General features: G+C 41.2%; 1 protein-coding gene across 1 annotated transcript in view; it reads left to right on the top strand.

The window, feature by feature from the left end:
• Positions 1-5048: 5048 nt before the first annotated feature.
• Positions 5049-24500, top strand: part of SDHC (succinate dehydrogenase complex subunit C) — a 111937-nt gene continuing 92485 nt past the window's right edge. The window contains exon 1 of the mRNA XM_085638654.1: positions 5049-5148. Within this exon, the coding sequence (XP_085494780.1) occupies positions 5129-5148 (20 nt within the window). The 5' untranslated portion in view covers positions 5049-5128. The remainder of the gene's footprint in view (positions 5149-24500) is intronic.

The raw sequence follows: 24500 nt of genomic DNA, 5'->3' as shown, positions 1-24500 counted from the left end.
TTTCCTCAGGGAGTCAGTCATCAACCAGAAATCGTTTGTAAAGGATACCACAGCAATCCTCAATACTCTTGAGGAATTGCAGTTTGATCCTGAGCATGAATTTATGGCAACCATCGATATAGAGTCACTCTATACCTGTATTCCACAGGATGCAGCGTTGGTGGCAGCAGCGCATGCACTCAAGGCACAAGAGTGGTTCTATGATGCTCCACAATCTTTCATACTCCAATGTATAGAACTGGCCCTTACACGAAACTACTTCTGCTATAAGGACACCTTGTATCTGCAGACTACGGGCACGTCTATGGGCGCTACAATGGCGCCGAGCTTGGCCTGCATCTATGTGGGCCAGTTCGAGGAGCATGTCATATACCACCAGTCAAATCACTTCCAGAGTAACATCCGTATCTGGAAGAGATATATTGACGACATTCTCTGTGTCTGGTCAGGTCCAGAGGAAGGCCTATTACAATTCTTAAACTGGCTTAACCATCAGGATACCAGTCTGAGATTTACATGGAACTATAGTAACGAAACAGCAGTATACCTGGACTTAGACATCTTTGCAGATGGGGGTAGGCTATGTTCTAAAGTACACCAGAAGCCTACGGACAAGAACTCTCTCCTATCCTATAGGTCGTACCATCCAAGAGCACTCAGGGATAATCTCCCGGTGGGTCAATTTCTTCGGTACCGTAGAAACTGTACTTCGACCAACACATTTTTGGACCAGTCCAAGGAACTCTGCGCCAAGCTTGAAATGAGACAATACCCACGGAAGACTATCAGACAAGCCAGAAAAAGGGCGATGAACACCCCTCGCAGTGTCCTGCTGCAAAAGAACGAAAAAAGCAAAGAAGATTGCCTTCCGGTAGTCATGACATTCGACCCGTTGGCCACGAAGATCCGACAGTCCATCCGTAAACATTGGAGGTTACTGTCCACTGAGGGCTTCAAGATGCCCCCACCCAGGTTTGCCTTTAAGAGATCTAGCAACCTGGGTGACAAATTGGTGCACTCACGGGTAAAAGTAGAACAGAGGTCCACCGAGTCAACGATTCCCCCTGGCCACCACCCATGTGGGTCGTGTTCAGTGTGTGTTCTCACAAAGAAAACCCAAAGTGTAGTTCTAAAATCAGGTAAAATCTGGTACTTAAAGTACTTTAGTAACTGTAACACGGCCAATGTCGTTTACAGATTGACCTGCCAGTGTAACCTCCAATATATAGGACTAACTACCAGGAAGGTGAAAATCAGAATGCAAGAACATCTTAGCACCATCAGAGCAGGCAAACTAACGACAAAGCTGGTACAACACTGCCACCACGCTAAGCACTCTTTCACCTGGGTTGTCTTGGAGAGAATGATGGGCCCGTCTCAAAATGTGGAGGAAATCTTGGCTTCAAAGGAAGCGAGATGGATTTTCCAAGAGAAAACTGACCGGGAGGGATTGAACGACCAAATCGAATGGGGTAAGGCGAGATACTGAGTATTTAAAACACAGATACATCTATATTAGAGAGCTAGGCTCGCTCCCATCATTTCCCTCTTTGTATTTCCCTCTATGTGTTCTGTTAGAAGCACCCTGAGTGGGCCCCGGACCTCTGTGGAACCCCTTTGGGGTCCGTGCAGCCATACCTTGCTGGACTAGGTCCTTTTCTGGACATAATGTTAAACGTATCAAGTGATAACGTGTCGGGGGATCCCGCAAATTAGTAAATCGATGCGGCATTCACCACGGCGCTATTGGGTTTACTCACAAGAGGAAGGTAGATGTGGGCAAAATTCCCTTTTTCCCCCCCTTGTTGAGACTCATCGATGTTTGTATTAATATCATAAGTGGTGGGCTGGAGATAACACTAAGATACCACCCCTGAGTAATCTAAACTCAATCCGAGACACGTAAATACACATAGTAACTCTTTAGACACATACGAGTCCGGCCACTCCAAGATGGCGCCTGCATTCACACCGTGATGAGGAGGTTCCTAGTAGGGGATATGCCATCTAACCCCTCCTTTGTCTAAACTCACTGAAGTCACAATATCTTGTATGGGGGTTGGAGATTATACTATGATACTACCCCTGAGCAATCTATACTCAATCAAAGAAACTTGATGATATATAGTTGAACTTTAGGTACACACGAGTGCCCCCAATCCAACATGGCGCTTGTTTTTGCCTCGTTACGAGGAGGTCCCTAGTAGGGAAACTGTGGGTTTACATTACAATAATTCCTTCAAGGCCTGTATTGACATATCAGGGCGAGATTCTAATGGTAGTGTGAGATCGGGAGAAAGACACTAATTCCGAGGTCCGGGCAATTGAAGCACTTATTTGGAGTTATAGGTATATCATCCCATTTAAAGATGGCGCCCAGTCTAGCGTCGCGCCGAAAAAATGCGTAAGGGGCGTGAGCATAAATGGGCCGCGGGATCACAATACTCGTGACCGGCGGAGAGAAGGAGCTCCGTGAGGCTGTAGGTGGTAAGGAGGCGTGATGGAAGAGGGGAGGGCTGCAGTATGGTTTGTCGAAGTCAGTCTTTGAGGCCAAGAAACTACCCCTTGATTGCATGATAAACTGGGCTCTGCTTCAGCTAAAACACTACTTTTTTAGCAAGGATAGAATGGTTTGTGCCTTCCGTTGAGAGAGGGGGTCTGAAGTAGCGATGGAACATTAGCAGCGTTCTTTGGTTTTTAAAGCCTTTCTGAATACCTGAAGACAGTGCGATACTAGTATGGCGAGGGTGACCATACAATAGGTTGAAATGGAATACAAGAAGACTCTGTATAACTGTTGAAAATTATTAACAGGTTGGCATGACGGGGGAATGCCACACAGAACCCCGAGGACTCACATAGGGAGCCTATTGGATACCTCATTCATAGAGCTGGTACGCGAGGCCAAGGCTCCACGAGGGTAAGGGAATAATGATTTATAGACATACCTGATAGAATACGGGTGGTTCTAAGAAGCGGGGATGAACACCATAGTTAAGTGTTATGTGTGTATGTCTTTTACTTTTGGCAGTCTCCGAATGTGATTTTAAGAAGTGTCCTTATCGTGTGCCAAGCAACTGTTGTTGCCCTGACTAAATCGCCTTAAAGAATCCAGGCGATGAAACATGTTGGCATCTAAGGAGGGTATGCATTTTTAGCAACCTTTTTATACATTGAAGTAGGTGCACTCCTAAGGAGGAATAAAGTTTGAACCTGTAGTGGGTGGACCTATTTCACTTTTTAACGCTCACTATTTAGTCACACAACTTGTTTTTCTTTTTGGACACTTCTTCTTTATTATTATTTTTGAGCGTGATGGCTGCCGATGATGAGAAGAGTGGGCAATGCTGACGAGTACCAGCCAGCAAGCTCAATTGGGGTTGCGCACGTGAGGTGCCATCACGTCTCTTTCACATTTTTTCACATTTATGTGTTCTTTCACGGTTTACTCATTAGCTTACTGTATTGAGAAACCCTAGGTGTACCACATCTAAGTTTAGACACCTTCACGATCATTGGTGAGACTGCTGAGAGTAAAACCATCCATCGTTTTTCTGGTTTTTAAGAAAGTGAAGGTAGCCAACTAGTTGGCAACTACCCCATAAAAAGATCTTCTGACTCGGGGCGTTACCAAAGACCCACAAGGTTTGAACCAACCTGTATGGCACAAAATACCTTCTGACACCCAGGTCTTTGTTGTGATAGCCTTTCGGCATGCCCCTTTTGGAGATGAAGGGGTGAAAAAATAAACAAAGCCTCGTTAACATGTAAATGGTCTTTTAAAGACCTGTGAAGTACTCAGGTACGGCTGCGATAATCTCTGAAACGGTCTGTGTGTGAAGCACTTTGAGCCCCTTGGCGCCTACCTTAAAGCCCTTACTAGAACCGGGTCTGAATTAGGGCAGTCCCGGGACGCTTTTTTTTAAATCAAGAAGTAGGGGAACGGACTAGCATAATTTTTAAAAGTAGGGGCACGCCGTGCCCTTCCGTTCCCCCCCACTTCTAACACTGCCGTAAACACATTGCCGAGCAGTCTACGTATCGTAATGGTGCTCGCTTAGAGTTTGGGTCAATTAGTATGAACCCGTGACAAGCGGATACCGCGTGTCTCTTAGTAGTAAAATCTGGTTAAGATTACAAAATGAGACAAGACTGTACTAAGGCGGGACTACTAAACCTTTTGACCAATGAACAGCCACAGTTTACAGTCGACAATTACAAATATGGGTGGAGAGTGGGCGGAGCTTCAAGTCCCTACCTCAATACAGCATGCCTCGCAGAGCAGCGCATAAGTTCCCAGGCTCGACCTAAAAATTTCTGATATGTGTGTGTTTCCATCGTCTTCCATTGCTTGATTTTGCTTGCGAGAAAGTGTCACTCATAGTTGTTGCATGTTAGTCAGAATTACACTGAAATTATGAAAATGTCACACATAAGCAATCTGAAACCATGACAGCTATGCAGGGGGTTAAATGTTTGATTTTCAGCAAGCAGCAGATTTGAATAGACATTTGCATTTTCGCAACCCGGTTGTGGCTGACTTCATCTTCATGGCAAACGACGTGACTTCATCCGTCGTGCCACACAATGATGTCTATGAGTCGCTCAATTTGTATAACATTTAACATATTAGCATTCTAGCTGTTACACAGTTTCGCATTCTAGCTGTTACACAGTATCCCTTTTCAAACACTGCTGACCCTGTCCAAGATGGCCGCCCTTTACTGGTAAACACGCAGCTGTCTTGTCGGCTATATACCGTATAAGTGGAATATTCGCTGCTGTCGTGAAATGTCATTGCTCATTGTCTCTTCAGTTATAGAAGGTAGTGCAGCAAATATATACTCCAATTTCATGCACGGGGGTATTTGTGAAAGATCTAGCTTGATAAAGAATTATACTAAAATAAACGTAGTTAAATTCCATTTCGCTTTTTTGTATAGCAACACATAAATAGTACATTTATTTCAAAACCAAAACGTGTTGCACTTCGCTGTAAGAATTGTTGTTTTAAGATGAACGCCTCAAATACGTACCAGTGGCGCATTACATTTGCGTCACGTAACGCAACCCTTTGGCTATAGGTCAAACGTCTGGCAGACATCACTTCCTGTCTTTGAGTTGGAAGATGGCGGCTTTATTATTGAGGTGACTTTAGTAGTATTTCAGAGGGTATGCGTAATTTGAAGTAACAACGACGGGGAGAAGCAGGGTATTAATGCGAATATTTTCAGAGGGTTACGGGAGAGATCACAGGGGTTCTATAAGACGGTGACATAGTCGGCACTGCCTGAACCATATGGTATTCGATAAAACACGAAAGCTATGCAATAAAGTGTTCTGTGTGGTCGACCGAGTTTAGGTTGTTTAATCAACATGGGGATGATAGAAGTGGTATTGGAGAGTTTGATGTGGATCGTGAAACCTACCGATGTCCAAGTAATGCGCGGTGCAATAGTACTTATTAGGCATCTAGTGATACACCAGATCATATAGTCATGTAGTGTGCCAGAAATCTGTTTCTCTTCGCATTTTGGTAATTGCGTTTCTGCTTTCTCGTTAAAAATACACAACTTCAAGTACCGGATTGCACAGACAAATGCCGATTTAAATGAACTGTTAAGATACAACTTGACCTTATGAAGGTCATTGCCACCTCCCTGCCGAATTCCTGAGATTAAATTTATGACTAACCTGACCCAGCTCTGTTACCTGCTGGTCCAGTTCCTTCCCTGCCTCCATTTTCTTGTCCCCACCCAGTCGTGTTCGGGTTCTGCTCTTTGGGGGTGGCCTCCACCGGGAGGCCCCCGGTCCAGCCACTATCTCCCTCCCCTTGGGGAGTGGGGGGCCGAACCAAGGGGCATTTTGTGTGCTTTACATTCCTCAAATCTACATGCAGGGGGTCCGCTTCATTTCAGTTCCAGCTGAGCCCAACATTACTCACTTTAAGGGTCATCAGCACTTCTTTTATTTGAGTTTCGCCCGGGCTAGCTGGAGCTTTATCAGGAATCACAGGCAACGTGTTACTTAAGCACTCAAGAAAACTGATTTTGTGGGCGGGTATTGAGTTTTCTATGTTTTGTATGGTAGGTATCCTGTAAGTGACAGATAACCATTTATAAAGCACTTGGTAACAAGTCGTTGTAAGAGCCCAAAACAACCCTCTTAAGCAATGTTGAAATAACATAACACTGAGGACAAAAGTAGTGGGAGTCTAATCTTATGTTTGCATAAAATACCAATCTGTGATTTGCATGCTGTGCTTTGCAGTACGCATATTAATTCACTCTTCGTATTTATTATCTCAAAGCTGTTGCTAGACTGCATACTGATCTCTCCGGAAATTGCATTTAACCCCAGAGTTATCTCGCCCCCCTTGACCACACAACTCTATGAACACACACAGATCTCTGCAGCAGATACCTTAACCCCGCATGGTATTTTAAAATGCAGTGCGTTTGCGAATATTAAGTAAGCGAACACAGAGTTGCTGTCACATTTGTCTTTGTTGCCAGTTTCTGTGTGGCGGACTTTTAAAAAAAAATATTGTATATGCTGACGGTGAGATACCAACACTGGAGTGTCCTCCAGTCTCTTATGGTAGCCTTTAGCCTCTAGTATGTGGGTGCCCACAGTATATTTTTTTCGTGTTCCAGCCCAGTGTACTAGTATCTGTGATATAATCTATAAGTGTAGTGTTTTGCTGTTTGTGAGGACCAGAATCATACTTTTATTGTGTTATGTTGCTTTGCTTGACCCTGACTTTGAAGCTAGAAGAAGTAAAGCCTCAAGATATCTACTCGCCCACTCGCTATGGCGAATCAGATTTTAGCAGGCCAGCTATATTTAGGCTCTGCTCACCTTTTCTGGCGCTCTGACAAAAACAGGTGTTCTGATCACTCAGAAAGTGATGGAGCTTTAAAGATGACTTTAAATCTTGTTTTTATCTCATCACATCTGCTCTGTGTTCAGAGACAAGAGTTCAGAATTCAGTTTACATCTTCTTACAATTACTTTTCTTTCACTGACTGCAAACTTTCAGGATTTCTTAAAGTGAACTAACTGTCTGAAGTGCTGCCCAGAGTGGGAAATGAAAGGCTGTAGGGTGTCGTGTCATTTTTTTCCTAACACAACATTTAACTACCTAGTAAGTGAAGTATACTAACATTTCAAAATATATTTAGGTAGTTATGAAAGCCCATTTTTTGGTGTTCTGTGTGCTAAAAAATATTTTAATGGAATTAAAACAAATCTGAACACTTAACTTGGTGATGTGCAAATGATAAATATGTTTGCTTAAACCCAATTTTCACAGATTATTTGTATACACTATATCATTTTATCACTAAAACTGCAAATTGTTAATGGGGAAGTTTTTGGCCATTTCAATGGGAAACTTATTGTCTGCAAATAACAGATGCTCTACCACATCATGCTCTAGTAATAAGTTTATTAAAAGTGAGTTTTTGAACGTGAACTGAGAAACACTCTTACCCTGATGGCAATGCTGTCAGTGAATTAAGAGGCAAGTCAGGGATCATGTGTACCCTATATGTTGGTTAGATTCATATTACACATGTATCAAACGTTTTGTCTATTTAATTACCCAAGACTTTTTTTATACAGTAGAAATGCTGAGCTCACATATTTTGAAGGTGCTGTCAAATGTAATAGTGAAGAAAAAGGTGGCTCTGTAAAATAATTTTTTTTCCTAGAATCACACAATTTGAGACCAGTGTACAGGTCAGGTACATTACAGTTAGGTCGAGTAGATTATTCATGTTAGTAGACCTGCAGGTCTAGGGATATTTTCATGACTTTTCAATGCCTGGAAGTGAGTGAAGGAATGCTTAAGCCTTGGAAAGAAAATAGCTTTTGAATGATTAGAATTGTGTGAGTGCAGTGTATCGGGGAAGAAGCATAGCATTGCTGGGTGGCAGTAGGTGAGATCTTGATAACCACAAAGAAGTGTTAGAGCAATTACAGGGTAAAGTGTGTTTGTCAAGGGGCTTGAGCGCTGCTGAAATGCTAGCGTGGTATGGGACAAAAAGCCTTGGTTTTTTTCAAGTATTTGAATGTAAAGGCATGGTCTTTGTGCTTTCAAAATATACATTTGTGACGTACTAGTGCATCTTTCTAGATTCCTTTGTGTTTGTGTGTCCAACTTCAATCCTGTATATTCTTATATTGGCACATTCATCTATATCCCAACATGTCATGCACCGCAATACTGCAAATGGGAAATCATCAAAGCCCTCTGTTTAGCTCTGGCATTGCTGAGCAACCAACATTATATTACTATTGAGCCACCCAAAAAACTCTTGCAGCACACTTTCAACGTTCGCTATCTCATGCAGTTATTCCAGCACAAAGACTTGAACAGTGCCCTCACACTGAATTTCTGTCCTGACCATTTTGTTTATTCTAATTACAAAACATCAGTCAGTCCCTCAAAATGCATCTCCACTCTGGTAACCAAGAATTCACTTGCATCATAGCACATGTATATTGATTTTCAGTATTGACCAATTCCAAAGTGAGGAGGTATACCCAGAGCTCCTGTAATGGTGACGAACCATTCATAGCTCACACAATGGACCTCTATTCTGACTTGCAACATTGGTGCTATCCCATTATTAGTCCAATCACCAAGCTATTATAAAACATTTCTCATGCCTCTCCTTCAGCACCATGGCCCTTTCAGGTATAAGTTACAAATACATATCAGTGCTTACTTAATCGTATGCTGCTATCCCAATAATAAAGTGTTCTAGAGCTGTTAGTATTTTTACCAGTCATGACCTGATGTGGGATGTCCTATTGCAGTGCTGAGAACTTCAGGAATTTAAACGCACTTATTTGTTCTGGCATCTCCATACTGGTTCACTTGAGACAAAGATTTTAAAATATATTTTTTCAAGTATGCGTGTCTATAAAAATATGCCACTTAACTCCTTCTTGTACAATAACTCTGGGGTCACCTCCAGCAGCTTTTGTATAACCTGCAGGTCCAGATCCTTTATCCTGATCTTTAAGAGTTAATTCCAACCCTGATGAAGTCCATGTTTCGACGAAATGTTTTGGCTGGGCTGATGCATTTGATTGAAAATGAAAATAAAGATTAATTGAAGAAAAGAGATTTCAAGACTCCTTGCACTACAATTTGGTGTGAACTGCGTGGATCTGAATGGACTGTTTATAATTGATAAATATATTATATTTTACTATATGCTCCTTTTCATTATTTGAAGAGAAATCTTTTCTCATACAGTGTGACTTCTAAAGCAGTGGGGTTACGTTACCGACGCATCGGTTGGGGGCTCGGTTAACCTCTTAACTTTAAACTTAGAACCAGGAAAATATATGTTTTTAAGCGGTACGCAATTACGAGTGTGATTTTTCAACCCCGTGTCTGAGCCTGTGTTGGATGGCCTTGGAGTGTGTTGGTGTGGCCTCTGCCTCCGTGCCCACCCGGCTCATGTTGCGGGGGCCCGACTCTCTTCCGCACACCCAGTGGCAGCTGACGCTGTGTAAAATGCACGCATACCTTGTACACCATATGTTTATTTATTTTCCTCCACCTCAGTCATGTCCGTGAATGCCTGTTTCTTTGTTACCTGGAGCACTGTGCGGGGACAAGTATGCTCCGCCTTTGCCATGTTGTTCCGTAGTGTATGTTTCTGCGGTACCCGGTGCGCTGTGAGGGGACGAGCATGCCCCGCTTTTTGCCATGCCTATGGCTTGCACCTGAAAAACATCGTTTTTTCCTTTGTCTTTTTTCTTTCATAGGTCAGTTCCAAAGGGGGCATAACAAACTGGTTTTTACATACACTACCTATGGAGGTAATTTAAACCGTAATTTTCCCCCCTTCCCTCTAAATAGCAAGAGGGCTAATATCACCCTACCAGTATTTCTTAGTCTGTGCACTATTCACATTTCACCACCACCACCACTGGTCCTGATGAAACGCCAAGGATCCCTGTGACCACCCAAGGCGTGAAACATGTCGACCATCATCTAAGTTATCCAGACACATAACGTCCCGACAGATAACTACTAACCTACCGGTTTTTTACTATACCAAGGATATCTCTTTATTAAATGATCACTTGTTCGGTATCCTTAGGCATTTTTAAATTCACATAGCACACACTCTTTGCACTGCTCACTTTGGTACTTCCCTCCCACATACCCGCATGCATCCATCGGCAGTTCTCTAGAAGATCTCCGCCAAAGAGACCCTTCGGGGGACCCGTAGGGCATTGCACCGCCGGCCCGACGAGGAGCAAACGCCCGATGATGAAGCATGACATCCTTCGGGGTGTGTGAGGGCAACAAGAGACAATAACGTGTCTCCCCTTTCACCCACAGTACCTAAAACCTGACCTAATCCTTTTCTTCTTCTCTCTCTCTTCTTCTTCTCTCTCACTTCCATTTGCGGATGACGGTCGCTTCTTGACCTAATTCCCCTTGGAACAGTGCCTCTTTTTTGATTACAAAAGTTACGTAAAGTTGAGCATTCCAAATCTAAATATACTTGAGAACTAATATGCTGGTGCAGCCATTTAAGCCTACACTGCTGTCCTCCTAAATTCAAGTACCCCTGAGTGGAGGAAATATAACGCCGACTCTTGTTAAGTAGCTTATTGAAATTCAGCTCAACTGGGCTTTGAGATGTGCAATCCGCTCTATCACAGGATCTTGGATAGCTTTCAATCTGTCACTGTTTAGCAGTAAAGATTGGCGGGGTCATATGAGACAACTAGAATTATGTATACCATACATTACCTCATCAAGCCTACTTCATCTCAGTGCTTATTGAGGTGGGGACACCTTCCCCAGGCATCATGTGACCAAGTTTCTCTAAAAGAAAACGTTTCCTCAACCAAGCTCTCCATCTAACCACTCCTTCATCCACCTAAACTCCACTAAGAATACTGGTGTTAACAAGCATTTGCAATACAATAAGGTCTCTCATTTACGCGAGTTTGAGCAATTGGCATTGTAAATTACAATGCATTCTATTGATGTTTTGGTTTTAAAAACAAAAATAAAACGCATTGTCACAATGCCAATAGCTAAAACTTGCGTAAATGCAAGACCTACTGCATTGAAAATGCTTGTTATATTGTACTTTTGACGACTTTCTTCTTTCAAATTGAACGTTGTAGGACTTTTTACGGTTATTGTCTTCAACTTTATAAGTCATTTCATGTTTCTTGTTACAATTGTGATTAGCAGGTTTTCACCCGGGTTAGGTTTAAGTGTTTAAAATATTTACTGCTATTCAGGAAAGCCGTGTGTTAAGAGTATTCTTCTTTGCTACACTCAACACGGACGTGTTTTATTTTGGGTCTGCTTTTTACAACCATACCTATTATGTACATTGCTGATGGAGGAATTTACGCAGCATTTGCGTTTGAACGTTGGTATTACGTTAACTAACCTTGTGTCAAGGTAAACTTTTCAACTTGTAATTATTCAGAAGACTTTACTACTTTTCATTTTAAGTTATTGAACCACACTGTATTTTATTGCGCCGTTATTTGCACCCTGTTCGTTGCCACCATTTTTTCTTACGCGACGTTAAAGCACGCCTCTTGCCCCCCAAAGTTGGTATTTTTCCCAGAAGCCATGTGGCAGGGGGCACATGGTTTGTTGCCCTCCAGCCTGCTGAAGAGCCACCTGTCAGGCCCTGTTTGTCATTTGAGCCATCAACAACACACAAATGTTCAAACCACCACAGAGAGTGTGGTAACAACAAGCAACGACTGCTTCACGCGGCTGGCAGCGAGTACGGCTCCCAGCTGCCCAAAGGTTGAAGCTATTTGGCAAAAGCTGTGGGAGACCGCATTCCCCGTCTCAACACTCCCCGACACTTGTAAACATGGGCAGCCGGTGCTCAACCGTAAGGCGTGGGGCACCACTGAGGTAAAAAACAAGCATTTAAGTTAAGCTTAAAACTGAGCGCGACGCTGCTTCAAGGACAACCCCCTCTTTTTTATTTTTTTAACTTTAACACTGAGCGCAATGTCCTTAAAGCGAGTGCCGCGCTCAGTGTTAAAGTTAAAAAATATATAACTAAACCGAGCGCGGTGTCCTTGAAGCGGCGCTGTGCTCAGTTTTAAAGTAAACAAAAAAACACAGAGCACGGTGTCCCTGAAGTGGACGCCGCACTTAACATAAATAAAAAATATAAATAAAGTGAGCGCGGTGACCCTAGCAGGCGCCAGGCGCCGCGCTCATTAAAGTAATAAATAAAAAACATACAATTTTGAGCGCATAGTGCTGCAGCCGCCATTGTCCCCATCAGTGTCCATGTTAAAAATAGTGCTCACTCACCATATAAAGCCCACCGTGTAACGCTGCAAGCAAACAATCCAGTCCGGGTGGGTGGGGCCAAAAGGAGACCGGGCAGTAACAAAGAAGCCTCATTTGCAATCGGAGGCCAGCATTTGGCATAAATGATGAGGCCAGTCAATGAAAATGATGGGAGGGGCTTCTAGTCCCCTTCTGAAATCTACTTGATTCCAAAAAGCCTTGCAGAGCGAGCAGCCCATGCACGCGACAACGCAGGTCTACGAGACCTAAAAATGGAGGAAACCCATACCGCTTACTATGTGGAAAACACAGGCAGTTCAGAAGGCCTGGTTGCTACACCAGCTGGTTGAAAGTTCCCAGCTTCTTGGAAACCAATTTGAGAAGGATCTTCTGAGAAAAGGTCTTAAAAATCAGAAGGATACTGAGGTCTTCAAAAGAATGTAGGTAATTTTTTCTAGGTTCAGTCTTCAGGGGATGACAGATTTACCATCAAGCTCAAGCAGTTAAACCAGTTGATAAAGAAAATTCATTTCAAGATGTAGACTTTGCTGCAAATCATTCCAATGATATTGCTGCAGCGTGGAATTTCCTATCCTCCCTTCATCACAGACCAGTTACCATACTAACGCTTTCACTCAATACATTCATTGGTGGGGCCCATAACACCAACACTCACACGCACTCATTTGGTCTGCTCTTACAGGAGAGATAGGTGTTCCAAACGCTGACGTGAAAAGAATATCTTATAATCTAAAGGAATTTTATTTACATAAACATACACTAAATATCCTTAATCCAGCACATCTTGATCCTGAATCTCAAGATATTCTTTCCACTTAGCCGATGGATCAATTTAGTTGAATTTGGAAAGTGATTCTAATCATTTTTATTTATATTCAGATGATAATAAATCACCCAACACATTTGCTTGCTAATCAATGATATTGTTTATCTAATTAATGCAGGTTTTAGTGAAAACTTTAATCAAAGCACAGAACATCATATTTACCTGATCTGGCTATTAGTCGTCCTATTAAGTCAATCAATTCGTCATGCAGCACGCTACAGTCCCAAAGATTTGGTCTGGACCATAAACGTGTCCACATCAATCAATGCCCATCAATTTTTAGAGTCATCAGTTCATCAGGAAAAATTGGCAGCAATGTAGTCTGTCAAAGATTCAGGGAAACAGCTGTCCTGCAGTGTCACCGTCCTCTCCGTCAGCATAACGTCAGGAAAAAGAAAAAAGGTCAGCGCAACTCACTATTCTACCATCTTTTTATAATGAATGTAATGACAAAATGTAACGAAAGTCAGTTTTGGGCACTTCTGATTGGATGGTTAAGATTATCCGTTTCGGTCTCTCAAAGTCTATGATGTCACTCCGTAAAACAAGATCCATCCGGTTGTCAAAAGTTGTCCATTGTTAAAGCTCTTGGCAAAAGTCCAGTCGTGACCTTGTCTGGGTACAGGCTGTGTGGGTCATCTTGAGGCTATTCGTTCAGGAGCCTGGGACATGCGCACTTGGTCTGAAACCTCGTGGAATGGTAGCAGTTTTGTCGTGTACGTTGGTCGGCCATTTTATCGTAGGCCAAATTGGTCAACTTAAGTGAAACAAACACAAAAAGTAATTAAAACATGGAAATAACGAATAACATGTTTAACCCTTACTAATTCCCCTATGTGTGTGTAATTATCTAGCATTTTGGCGACATTTAAAGCGTTTATATTCACCCAATGATGTCATCTGGTGCAACTTACAATCACATCACAAAAGCAACATATATCATGCAATCTTCTATTTTTCTAGTGTTAATATGCATACCTATGTTAATCACAAATTATTTAGCCATGCAAAATGCAAATCCCACATGTATTTCATACATTAGTAATGTTGATTAGATAGCAAACAAATACAGTAATACTTGTTAAAATTAATAGATTATTCTAATTAGTGTAAACATGCAGAATGGGGGGGTATACAAAATTTTGTTTTACCCGCTCCATCAATTTGGAGATTTTATCACCGCACCATTAACATTTTGTATTCCCTTTTTCATGGAGTAAAAGTGAATTCTTGCTTTTATTGTTACATCTCAGTCTCCCCAATTTCTTCAATTTTGGCTGTTTTATACATATCTTCTTTTATCCCCTCAAATTCTATTTCTTCAAATTCCCTCTTCTGTCTCCAATTCTTCTCCTTAAATTCTCTCTTTTGAACTTTTTCTGAATTTTCTTCCTTTTATAATAGACATCCTAATCTTAATACTAAGAAAATCATACATGTTAATGAAAATAAGATTTTACCTATAAAGGTACTACCTAAATTTACGAAAGTCTTTAATAGCAGATATTTTCTTAACAATCTTTTCCCAAACACTCAACCTCCAGTGGTGCAACTTCGTCATGCAAATCAGTTATATTTTTAATATAATTTTTCAAATCTTTACTTTCGTCTGGTATGTAAGTACAACAATGTTGAACTTTCAACATTCCACAGACTCCACCCTCTTTTGCCAGTAATATATCAAGGGCAAGTCGATTTTTGCATTACCATGGCACGCATGGCAACCATTTCAGTATTTACCAATGAAAATCCTCCAGCGGTGCTTGTTGACAAGCGATCCACTACTGTTGCCAGTTTTCTAATTTTATTTGCATTCAGAGATATTCCCACTGCTGGTATCAATGCTCCAAAGATATCGCCTACAATTTCTGACCAAGATTCTCTCTTTCTACGTGCCAAATACCTACCTAAAATATGTACACCATCTTCTCCTCTTTCCATGTGAAAGATCTTTGGGAAAACCAGGTCTACATAACATGTGCCATACCAATGGTCTGGCAAACAACAATATGCCCTGTTCCCACAGATAAAATATAATCCTGGAAAAACTGGATCATTTCCTCCTTTAAATCCCCATCCACCCATGATTCGGTATGTATCATGGCACTCATTGTTACCTACGAAGTAATTGTCATATACAGTCTTATTCCTTCTAATACACACGTTTCCTTTCTGAGGCCAATCTAAAGCCATAGTTGGACTAGCTTTTCCCTTCAAGTGTTTTTCCATGTCTACATCCCAAACTGTCTTTTCTGTCTTCCCTTCAGAGGCCTTCCTTTGCATTTTCATTCTTCTTTCTTCAACCATATCTAAAAAAGCATTTTCTTCTTTCTTTAGACTGCAAGTCAAATTATTTCTATATATATATTCTAATGTTAATTCATTAGTCTCTAAGAAAAATTCACCAAATACCTTTGCAGGTTTTACCCTATTTAGTTTGTTAATTGACGGTACTTGTGAAAATATGTTATCTACATCTGAGAAATAATATTCTAACTTCCCTGTTTGATATAATAAACTAGCTATTACACTACATGTTATTCCATAAGTTACAGGAAGGTGGTAAAAAGTCACTCCCTCTGAAACAGATGCAGGTAACTGCATACAGACGTAGCAGTCCCTTACGTCCATTGTCTTTACATATTCATACAGTAATTTCGAAAATACATTGTTAGAGAAATCAGTTATTGACCTGTCTTTATGCATATACATTTTATCTATTCTAGTTTGATCTATCTTTTGAATCTGCTCTATACTAGTCTTATTTTCACTATGTTCTCCTATTGTGTCAAAGCTAACCTTAAATGTAATCATCACTGCTAATATACTACATAGAAGCATTAGTAATCCTGTACAACAACACATTTTACACCATTGTTTCAAAAATATACATCTACTTTTCCTACCATCTGTGTCAGCCATTTTCGTGAAATGAATAGTGACTTTTGACTTAGCCTCTTCTACTTCACAACTAGTTTATCTAACCCAAGGCTCTTAAGCACTTACTTGGTTCTACCAGTTTTTATCTTTTCCCTTATTTATTGTATTTCCATCAGCAGCATTCTCGTCTTATTCAGTTTGGCATCTCATCATTTTTAACTTTTCCTTCTTTGTCTAAATATATGATTTCCTGAACATCCGTCTCTTCTCCGATATCGGAAAAGATAACTCTCAGGATTTCCGATTCTTCGTCTTCCTCAACCACTCCTGGTATAGTCACCTCTGGATTTTCTTGGCTATCTGCCTCGTCTTTAATTTCAGGCAGGGCTACATATGTCCATTCTGGCGACTTATACTTCTGGTTAGGCTTCCTCGTTCTTTTACTTTCCTCAATTACAACTGTTTCTTCTTCTTTTGATTTTTCTTGACTCGTTATTTCATTCACCTGTTCAGCTCTTGGTGATTTTACTTTTGTCAGTCGGTATCTCAACTTCTTTATCTTATTCGGCCAAACTTCATCTTTTGCTGACCTTTTCAGTTTATTTCCTTTATCATTCCTTTCAGTCCTCCAAGCTCTCTTTCTTAAGACTCTACCTTCTGGTACTTCGTCTTCACTTTCTTCTGACACTGTTTCAACTTGCTTTTTCCTTCCAACCTCTTTTTTCTTTCTTTTGCTTTTTTCGTTTTCCCTACTTCTGTCCCTCCTCGGGCTTCTTGCGCACAATCTTCCTGCTGGCTACTTGTCCTTTTCTCTAACTGGATGTTGGAATTCCCTACACCTCCTCGGGGGTCTTCCGCAAGAATCTTTCCCTCTCTGTCTGTATCTAGTACCTGTCCATCTAATTTTGTTACTTCAGGTGGAATTTCTCTCGATTTTTCATCTGGAATCTCTTTATCAACAATTTCTTTAATTGTCTTTTCGCTTTTTCAGTCTCTGAGTCTGAGCTGGTATCAGAAATTTGTAATCTTCTTTTCAAGGAAACACCTCTTGGGACGATTGTTAGCTCTATCTCCAATTCCCCCCTTTCAGGGTTTTCTTTTGTTCTTGTCTCTTCCTCGTCGGATTCAGTACTTGATTCTGTCTCATTAAAATATTCCTTTTCTGTGCTATCCACTGGATTTGGGATTCTCAACGTGTGACTTGCATGAATCCAGTTTTTGATTCCAGCACACTTTACAGCTGTTGTTGTAGTCAAAATCACTTGTCGTGGTTTTCCCCACCTTGGAACCAAACAGTTTCTTCTTCTGTGTACTTTGATTCTTACCCAGTCCCCTGGGCTCAGGTCATAAGCTTGCTTCTTTTCAAGGGTGGTGGCATCCGCTCCAACCTGATGAAACACAGAATGAACTGCGTCAGCCAGGCTTGTACAGTAATCCAACACCATGTCATCAGTTATAGGCAACAGCTTGTTGACTGGTATGAACACGTGGCGCATTGCTCTTCCCATGATAATTTCATGGGGGCTCAGCCCTGTGGTTCTGTCTGGAATTGATCTAATTGTCATGAGTACTAGAGGCAAGACATCAGGCCATTTCATACCTGTGGCTAAACACATTTTCCCTTTCCTGTTTTTGATAGTACCATTCATTTGTTTCACCACACCAGAAACTTCTGGGCGATAGGCACAATGTAGTTTTTGCTGTACATTTAATGCTTCACAAATCAGTTTTATGATCTCATTCTGGAAATGTCTTCCTCGATCTGATTCAATTGTTACTGGGAACCCGAATCTGGGAAGAAATTCCCTCAAAAGCAATTTTGCAACTGTGATTCCATCATTTCTTCTCGTTGGGTAAGCTTCTACCCATCTTGAAAACAAACAGACCATAACTAGAATATACCTCAACCTGTTACAAGGAGGCATTTCAATAGAGTTTACTTGCGTTCTAGTAAAAGGTCCTCCTTCTTTCTCGACCTATTGTTCCTAGACTCACCACTGTCTTTCTTCCTGGGTTATATTACTGACATCTGAGACATCTCTGACATAGACATTCTGCTAGAAGTCTAAATTTTGCATTGTACCATGTCTGTTTAAATGACCTTATCATGGCATCTCTCCCTACATGTCCCTGTCCTTGATACATCCGTGCCATTGCAGACATCATGCTATCGGGCATAACTGGTCTTCCATCCCGATAGACCCATACATGATCCTTCTCTCTGTGCACATCCTGCTTTTACCCACTGTTTCATTTCCTCATCTCCTGCTTCCTCCTGCACCTGTCTCACTTCCTCCCAGGTACCCACAATGTTAGTAAACAGTAAGGAGCAAGAAGTCACTTCCTTTTCCTTTTCCCTATTGATTGAATTCTGATTTCGTGCACAGTATTGATCCATATCGTTGGCGTATTTATTGCCCACAGCGATGTAATCGCCAGACTGATTATGTGCAGTACACTTCACAACAGCCAATTGCTTAGGCAGCTGTATCGCCTAAAGCAATTTTCCAACCACTTCAGCATTCTTAATAGGCTTTCCACTTGATGTCAGAAATCCTCTCTGTAGCCATATTTGGCCAAAGTCATGCACAACACCAAAACCAAAAACCATACTGGCTGTCAGTGATCACAGTCACTCTCACATCTTTCCCAATCTTACATGCTCTAGTCAAAGCAACAAGTTCAGCTACTTGGGCTGATTTCACTCCTTTCAGATGGGATGCTTCCATTACTGCTGCAACCGTGCATACTGCATATGCTGCACTCAACATTCCATCATCTGTTCTCAAGCAAGAACCATCTACAAACATCACAAATTCACTTTCTAGCAATGGTGCATCTTTTATATCTGGACGTGGCTTGGTGCAGAAATCGAGTACATCCAGACAATAGTGATCTGCTTCATCTCTGACTTCCACTTTCTCAGCATCAGGCAATAATGTTGAAGGATTCACATTCAAGCACCTCTCAAGGCTCACATTCGTTGCACCTAATATGACTTTCTCATATTTAGTCAGCCGACTATGGGTCATGTATTGAGTGCGACTCTTTGTTAAAAGGATTGCCACATCATGAGGTACGAACACTTTCACAGGGTAACCCATCACAATTCCTTCACTTTGTTCCAGGCTTCGACAGGTAGCAGCTACTGCTTTCAAGCACCCAGGTAAAGCTACAGCTGCTGGGTCTAATATTGATGAAAAGTATGCAATTGGCCTTCTTAGTTTTCCATGTTTCTAAATTAATACAGAAAGTGCACATCTATTCTTCTCACTGCAATACAACTCAAACTACTCCTCATAGTCCGGCATTCCCAATGCTGGCGCTTCACACAAACCATATCTCAATTGTTTAAAAGCTGCCAATTCTTCTTTGCTCAAATCAATGGGATCTCTCACATCACTTTTTGTCAAGCGTACCAATGGCTTTGCGATCAGAGGAAAATTGCTTATCCTTGACGACAATATCCAACCATTCCAAGTAACATCCTTATCTCTCTGTGTGTCATAGGGGCTCTCATTCCTTTTATGATCCTGATTCTGTCTATTGTTATTTTCCTCAGACCCTTTTAGAGATTATGGCCTAAGTAATTTACTTCTTTCTGATAAAATTGTAATTTTGATGGTGACACCTTAAGTCCTTCATCAGCCAGATGATTCAACAATTTTATAGTGTCCGTTACACAGGCCTCGCGAGTCTTCGACGCCACAAGTAGGTCGTCGATATATTGTACTAACACTGAATTCTCGGGCATCTCTAAGCTTTCTAAAGATTTCTTCAGTATCTGATTAAAGATTGAGGGGCTTTCTGTATACCCCTGTGGAATTCGACACCATGCCAAAATACGCTCGCCAAAACGAAACGCTGTCATGGTGCAATGGATAGGAAAAGAAAGCATGGCATAAATCAATTACTGTATACCATTCTGCTTCATGGGGAATCTGATACAGAATAACAGATGGATTCGGTACAATGGGACAACATGGCACAACAATTTTGTTTACTTTTCTCAAATCCTGTACTATCCTGAACTTTCCATTTGGTTTTTTCAGTCCCATTATTGGGGAATTACATGGACTACTCATTATTTCTCTTAAAATACCTTGTTTTATAATTTTCTCAATTATAGGGGTAACTCCTTCAATTATCTCAGGTGTCAATTTATATTGTGTAATATTTGGATAATTTATTCCCTCTTTTTCTGTTATTTTTACTGGGTCTACATTTCTCATTGGTCCCACATCTTCTCCCGTGAAGTCCCAGACTTCTGCCTTTACAGTTTGTTTCAAATCTTTGGGTAGGTCATCGGGGTTAAATACAGCATAGGCTTCAGTAAACTCAGTTTCTCTGTTTGCCATATTCATCTTATACAACACATCTTCATCAGGGGTCTCAAATGCTATACCATCAGGAGTACAGAATATAGTGCAATTCGTTTTGCACAATAAACCCCTTCCTAACAAATTCACAGGACTTGTATCGCACACAACAAAGCGGTGCATCTCAGAAAATTTCCCTATGCTAACCTTAACAGGTTCTGTCAGATAAGTTTTAATCTGTCTGATGGATACACCAACTACTTGGATCGTTTCATCCGAGAGAGGAAGGTTTTTAACATCAGCTGACCTAACAGTTGATCTAGTAGCACCAGTATCTACCAGGAAAGTAACATTTTCATTACTTATCTTTCCATCTACAAATGGGCCTGTCTGGTCTACTTCTAGAGTTGCTCCAAGTACGCACTCTTCTTCCTCCCTTCGGCACCGTCAGTAACCTTCTTCTGAATCGCTTGCATCACGTTGTAGTCAGTACTGTGAAACAGCATTAGCGTGCGGCAGCTTAGTTACCTGTGTTTCGTTGTAGAATCCTGTCTCATTACTGTATTTCTGTGAATTTTTGCTTTGTGGAAAAGGCGGTTTTGGCACCTGATTCTGTTGTGTTACAACCTGCTGCTGTTGCTGCGGTTGACCACTCACCTCATTCTGCACCTGTGGATTTATTGATGAATTTTCATTATTAGTATTTTGGGGAAATTTACACTCGGATTTCCAATGCCCTATCCTACCGCAATTATGACATGGGAATTTCTTTTTAGCTTCTTCTATGTTAAAATTTCCTTTACCCTTTCCAGGAGTTAACCTTTTGTGACTTATATTATTCGCTTGTTCCACTAACTGGCCTTCTTGTCTCTCTGCCACTTTTACTTGTGCCCACATGGCTTTTTCTTTTAACTTTCGTTGTTTGGCCTCAATCTCATCACTGAAATATTTTGCATGTCTCAATACTTCGTCTATTTTCTTGTTTTGCCAATCTACGGTATGTTTGATCATTTCACTATTTTCTGGACGTAGACCATATACAAATCTATATACAAAATGACTCAAGTCCTTTTCGCTCAAATTTTCATCACCACTAAATTTTTTAAAAGCCAAAGTCAACCTCTCAGAGTAGGCATGTACCGACTCCTTACTCTCCTGATGAGTTATGTCAATCTTTACCCAATCTGTTTCTTTAGGAGGTACTTTGTTTTTCAAAAAGACAATGACCTGCTCGTATTTTTTCATTACCTCGGGGTCTGGGGCTCCTGTCCTTGGATCCCTAGGGCATTCTTGTGTGGGCCAATTTATCATAAGTTTGCACTCCGTCCATAAATCTGCTGCTACTATTATGTCAAACAGGCTGTTTACATCAATCCATAAGACTTTGGACAATTTTACAAATCTGTCCACCTGCCTATACCACTCGACGGGTTTTTCACGTAGTCAAGGGAACTCATTTGTAAATGATAAAATATCTTGTCTAGTCCATGGGACATGTACATATTCTCCTCCTGGAATATCTCTCAAAGGGCAGTCTGTTACTACCTTCTCCTTTTCTCGAACAGGGAAAGCTGCAAAAGTTTTGTCTGAGTTATCATCTCGTTTTCGATACCATCTGCTTCTCCATTTGTCCACATCTCCCCATTTTCTCAGCAGGATAATTATTTCCTTAATCTGACTCAATTGTCCTGTGGTATTCAAATTTTCAATGTCCTTTTCAGTGAAATCTATTCGATATGGTTTCTGCAGGGCCTTTACCTTTTCAATGTCTATACCCATTACATTAGCTACTTCTTCTAATCTTTCATGGAGACTTTTTGCTCTCCAAGTTATGCTTTTGCACAGAAACAATAACTCCTCATCCTGGTAGGTTTTTAACTTCTCTGTGGGAATACTTCCTCCTATTAACTCTTCCAGTACCATTCGTAGTTTGGCTACATCTATTGATTGAGATTCTTTGTCTTTTCTCTGCAGGCTTCTCAACCATTCGCTCAGTTCCTCTGAAGATGGGCCTATTGATTTTTCTACATTAGTTTGTTCTAAGTCCCTTTGGGTTTCAAATACTGATTGTATCTTCACATTAGGTTTTTCTGCTATATTTGGGCCTAGAAAGGGGTTATTTGAGGCATTTGGCTCGATTGTACCCACTATCTGTCTCCATTGATTCTCATTTAAGCTCTGCTTTGGCTTTTCAATTAGTTTATTACTGTTATAAGGAACCATTAAACAATGTTCACTATCCTTCTGTTTGTCAAAAATAGGCATCACAGGGCCTATAGTCAATGGAACAGTTACAGCTTCTAAAGTTTTGGTCAATTCTCTTATCTTTTCAGTTAATTCTAAGGTTGTTTTTGCTAACTCTGCTGAATTTTCACTATTCGTTTTTTCATCTGATTTTCTCTCTATTTCTCCCATGGTTTTACTTTTCCCTAATTCTTGAGGTACTGGTTCTGTCTATGACTTGCAAAGTTTCTCTCATTTGGGCACTTGGTGTCAATATTTCAGATTCTGGTTGATACGGAGGTGGATTTTCGTAGAACATGTCATCAAGAACATCATCCTCTAGTTCGTTCACTCCATACCCCTTTGGTTCTAAATTAAGTCTTTTTTCTGTACATTTTTTTCCCTCCAACCATTCTTACAGGAAACAAACCCTCGGTCATACTCGCATTCCGCCACCTTCTCATTCTCTCATCAGGAGTATCATGCCCGTATCTGCCAAACATGTATTTATACCTTCCGCCACTCCTCTGTCTTTCTCTGTCATGCATCTCATCTTCCCATTCTGTCAATGCTTCAAACTGTGTTGGTCTAGGTCTCGGTTCTAAATTCATCATTCTTTCTCTCAAATTTCTTAAAACCGCTACATTAAACGAACCATGCTCTGGAAATGCTGAAACTCCGCCATTCTTAGTATATTTCACCCAATTATCTATCCAAATACAAGTGGGATATCCGTATTTCGCAACCATAAAGGATGCGGGGGGTTTTGGTGGGGGAAGTAACTGTCCTTCCCTTGTCACAATCGGTTTGTCCTTTTTAAACTAATCTTCTTGATTTTTCCAAACCAGGACTTTTTCTCCTTTTCAGGTGCATCATAATGCATCATTTTGTCTTTCCGTGTATCGCTAGTCTCTCCTTTACAACTATTCTGTTATTTTAGCCAATTGTAGCGCGACTCACACTAACGCACCAATCCGGAGCGTCTACGTCACCCTGTAATTCTCCACTCCTAGTGCGACTCACACTAACGCACCAATCCGGAGCGTCTACGTTTCTAGCTGACTGGCCAATCCCAGCGCCGTCTTTCTGACGTCAGCAGCCGCTGCTCTTACTCCAGCTTCTACTGACCCCTCCTTTACAAAAATCTTTCACGGTAAGCTCTTTTCGCTTTTTCTAACTTACAAATCTGTTAGTAACAACATAAAAACGCCACCATTGTCCGCTTCGTTAACCAAGAATAGTTAATGACCTTTCTCACAAGAATTCCGTCTTTCCCGAGAGCAGCGCTTACCTCTGCCCTACTACGGAATCGTTACTTCCGTTGATAAAGTAGCACATCCCTCTACCTTACCCTTCTAACAAGCATTAGCCAATCATTTCTCCAGAATTAAGACACCTAGTTGGAGACCCAATGCTCCTGAGAAATAAAACCAGAGTTTCACGATGAACCAGAATGCTATTTCATTCACGCACTTTCATACGAGAAATGTAGTTCATTCACACAGAATTCTGTCTTACCCGAGCACAGCGAACAGTCTGTCCTACTACAGAATTATGACACACGTTAATAAAGTAGCACTTCCCTCTACATTATCCTTCTAGCAAGCTTAGGGAACACCTATTACCTTTCCAGTGATAAGCGTAATCAGAGTGCCTTTTGGACTCCTGGTACCTAAGACCAAAATTTCACAGGTGACCTTCGCTACCATACATTTCTCTCATACAGAAAATGTCCCTAATGGCAACACGCGACGATGTTACCGAATCGAACCCAGACAATGCGTCGTGCAACTCCAATCGTTACACGTTTTCCCCGTGTACCTACAGGGCAACAATAATTCCGTCTTTCCCGAGCGCAGCGCTTACCTCTGCCCTACTACGGAATTATTACAAATATCCGACTTCCTAC

This window comes from Triturus cristatus, chromosome 12 (assembly GCF_964204655.1).
Source record: "Triturus cristatus chromosome 12, aTriCri1.1, whole genome shotgun sequence".
NCBI classification, from domain to species: Eukaryota; Metazoa; Chordata; class Amphibia; order Caudata; family Salamandridae; genus Triturus; species Triturus cristatus.
This window is presented reverse-complemented; position numbering and strand designations above follow the sequence as displayed.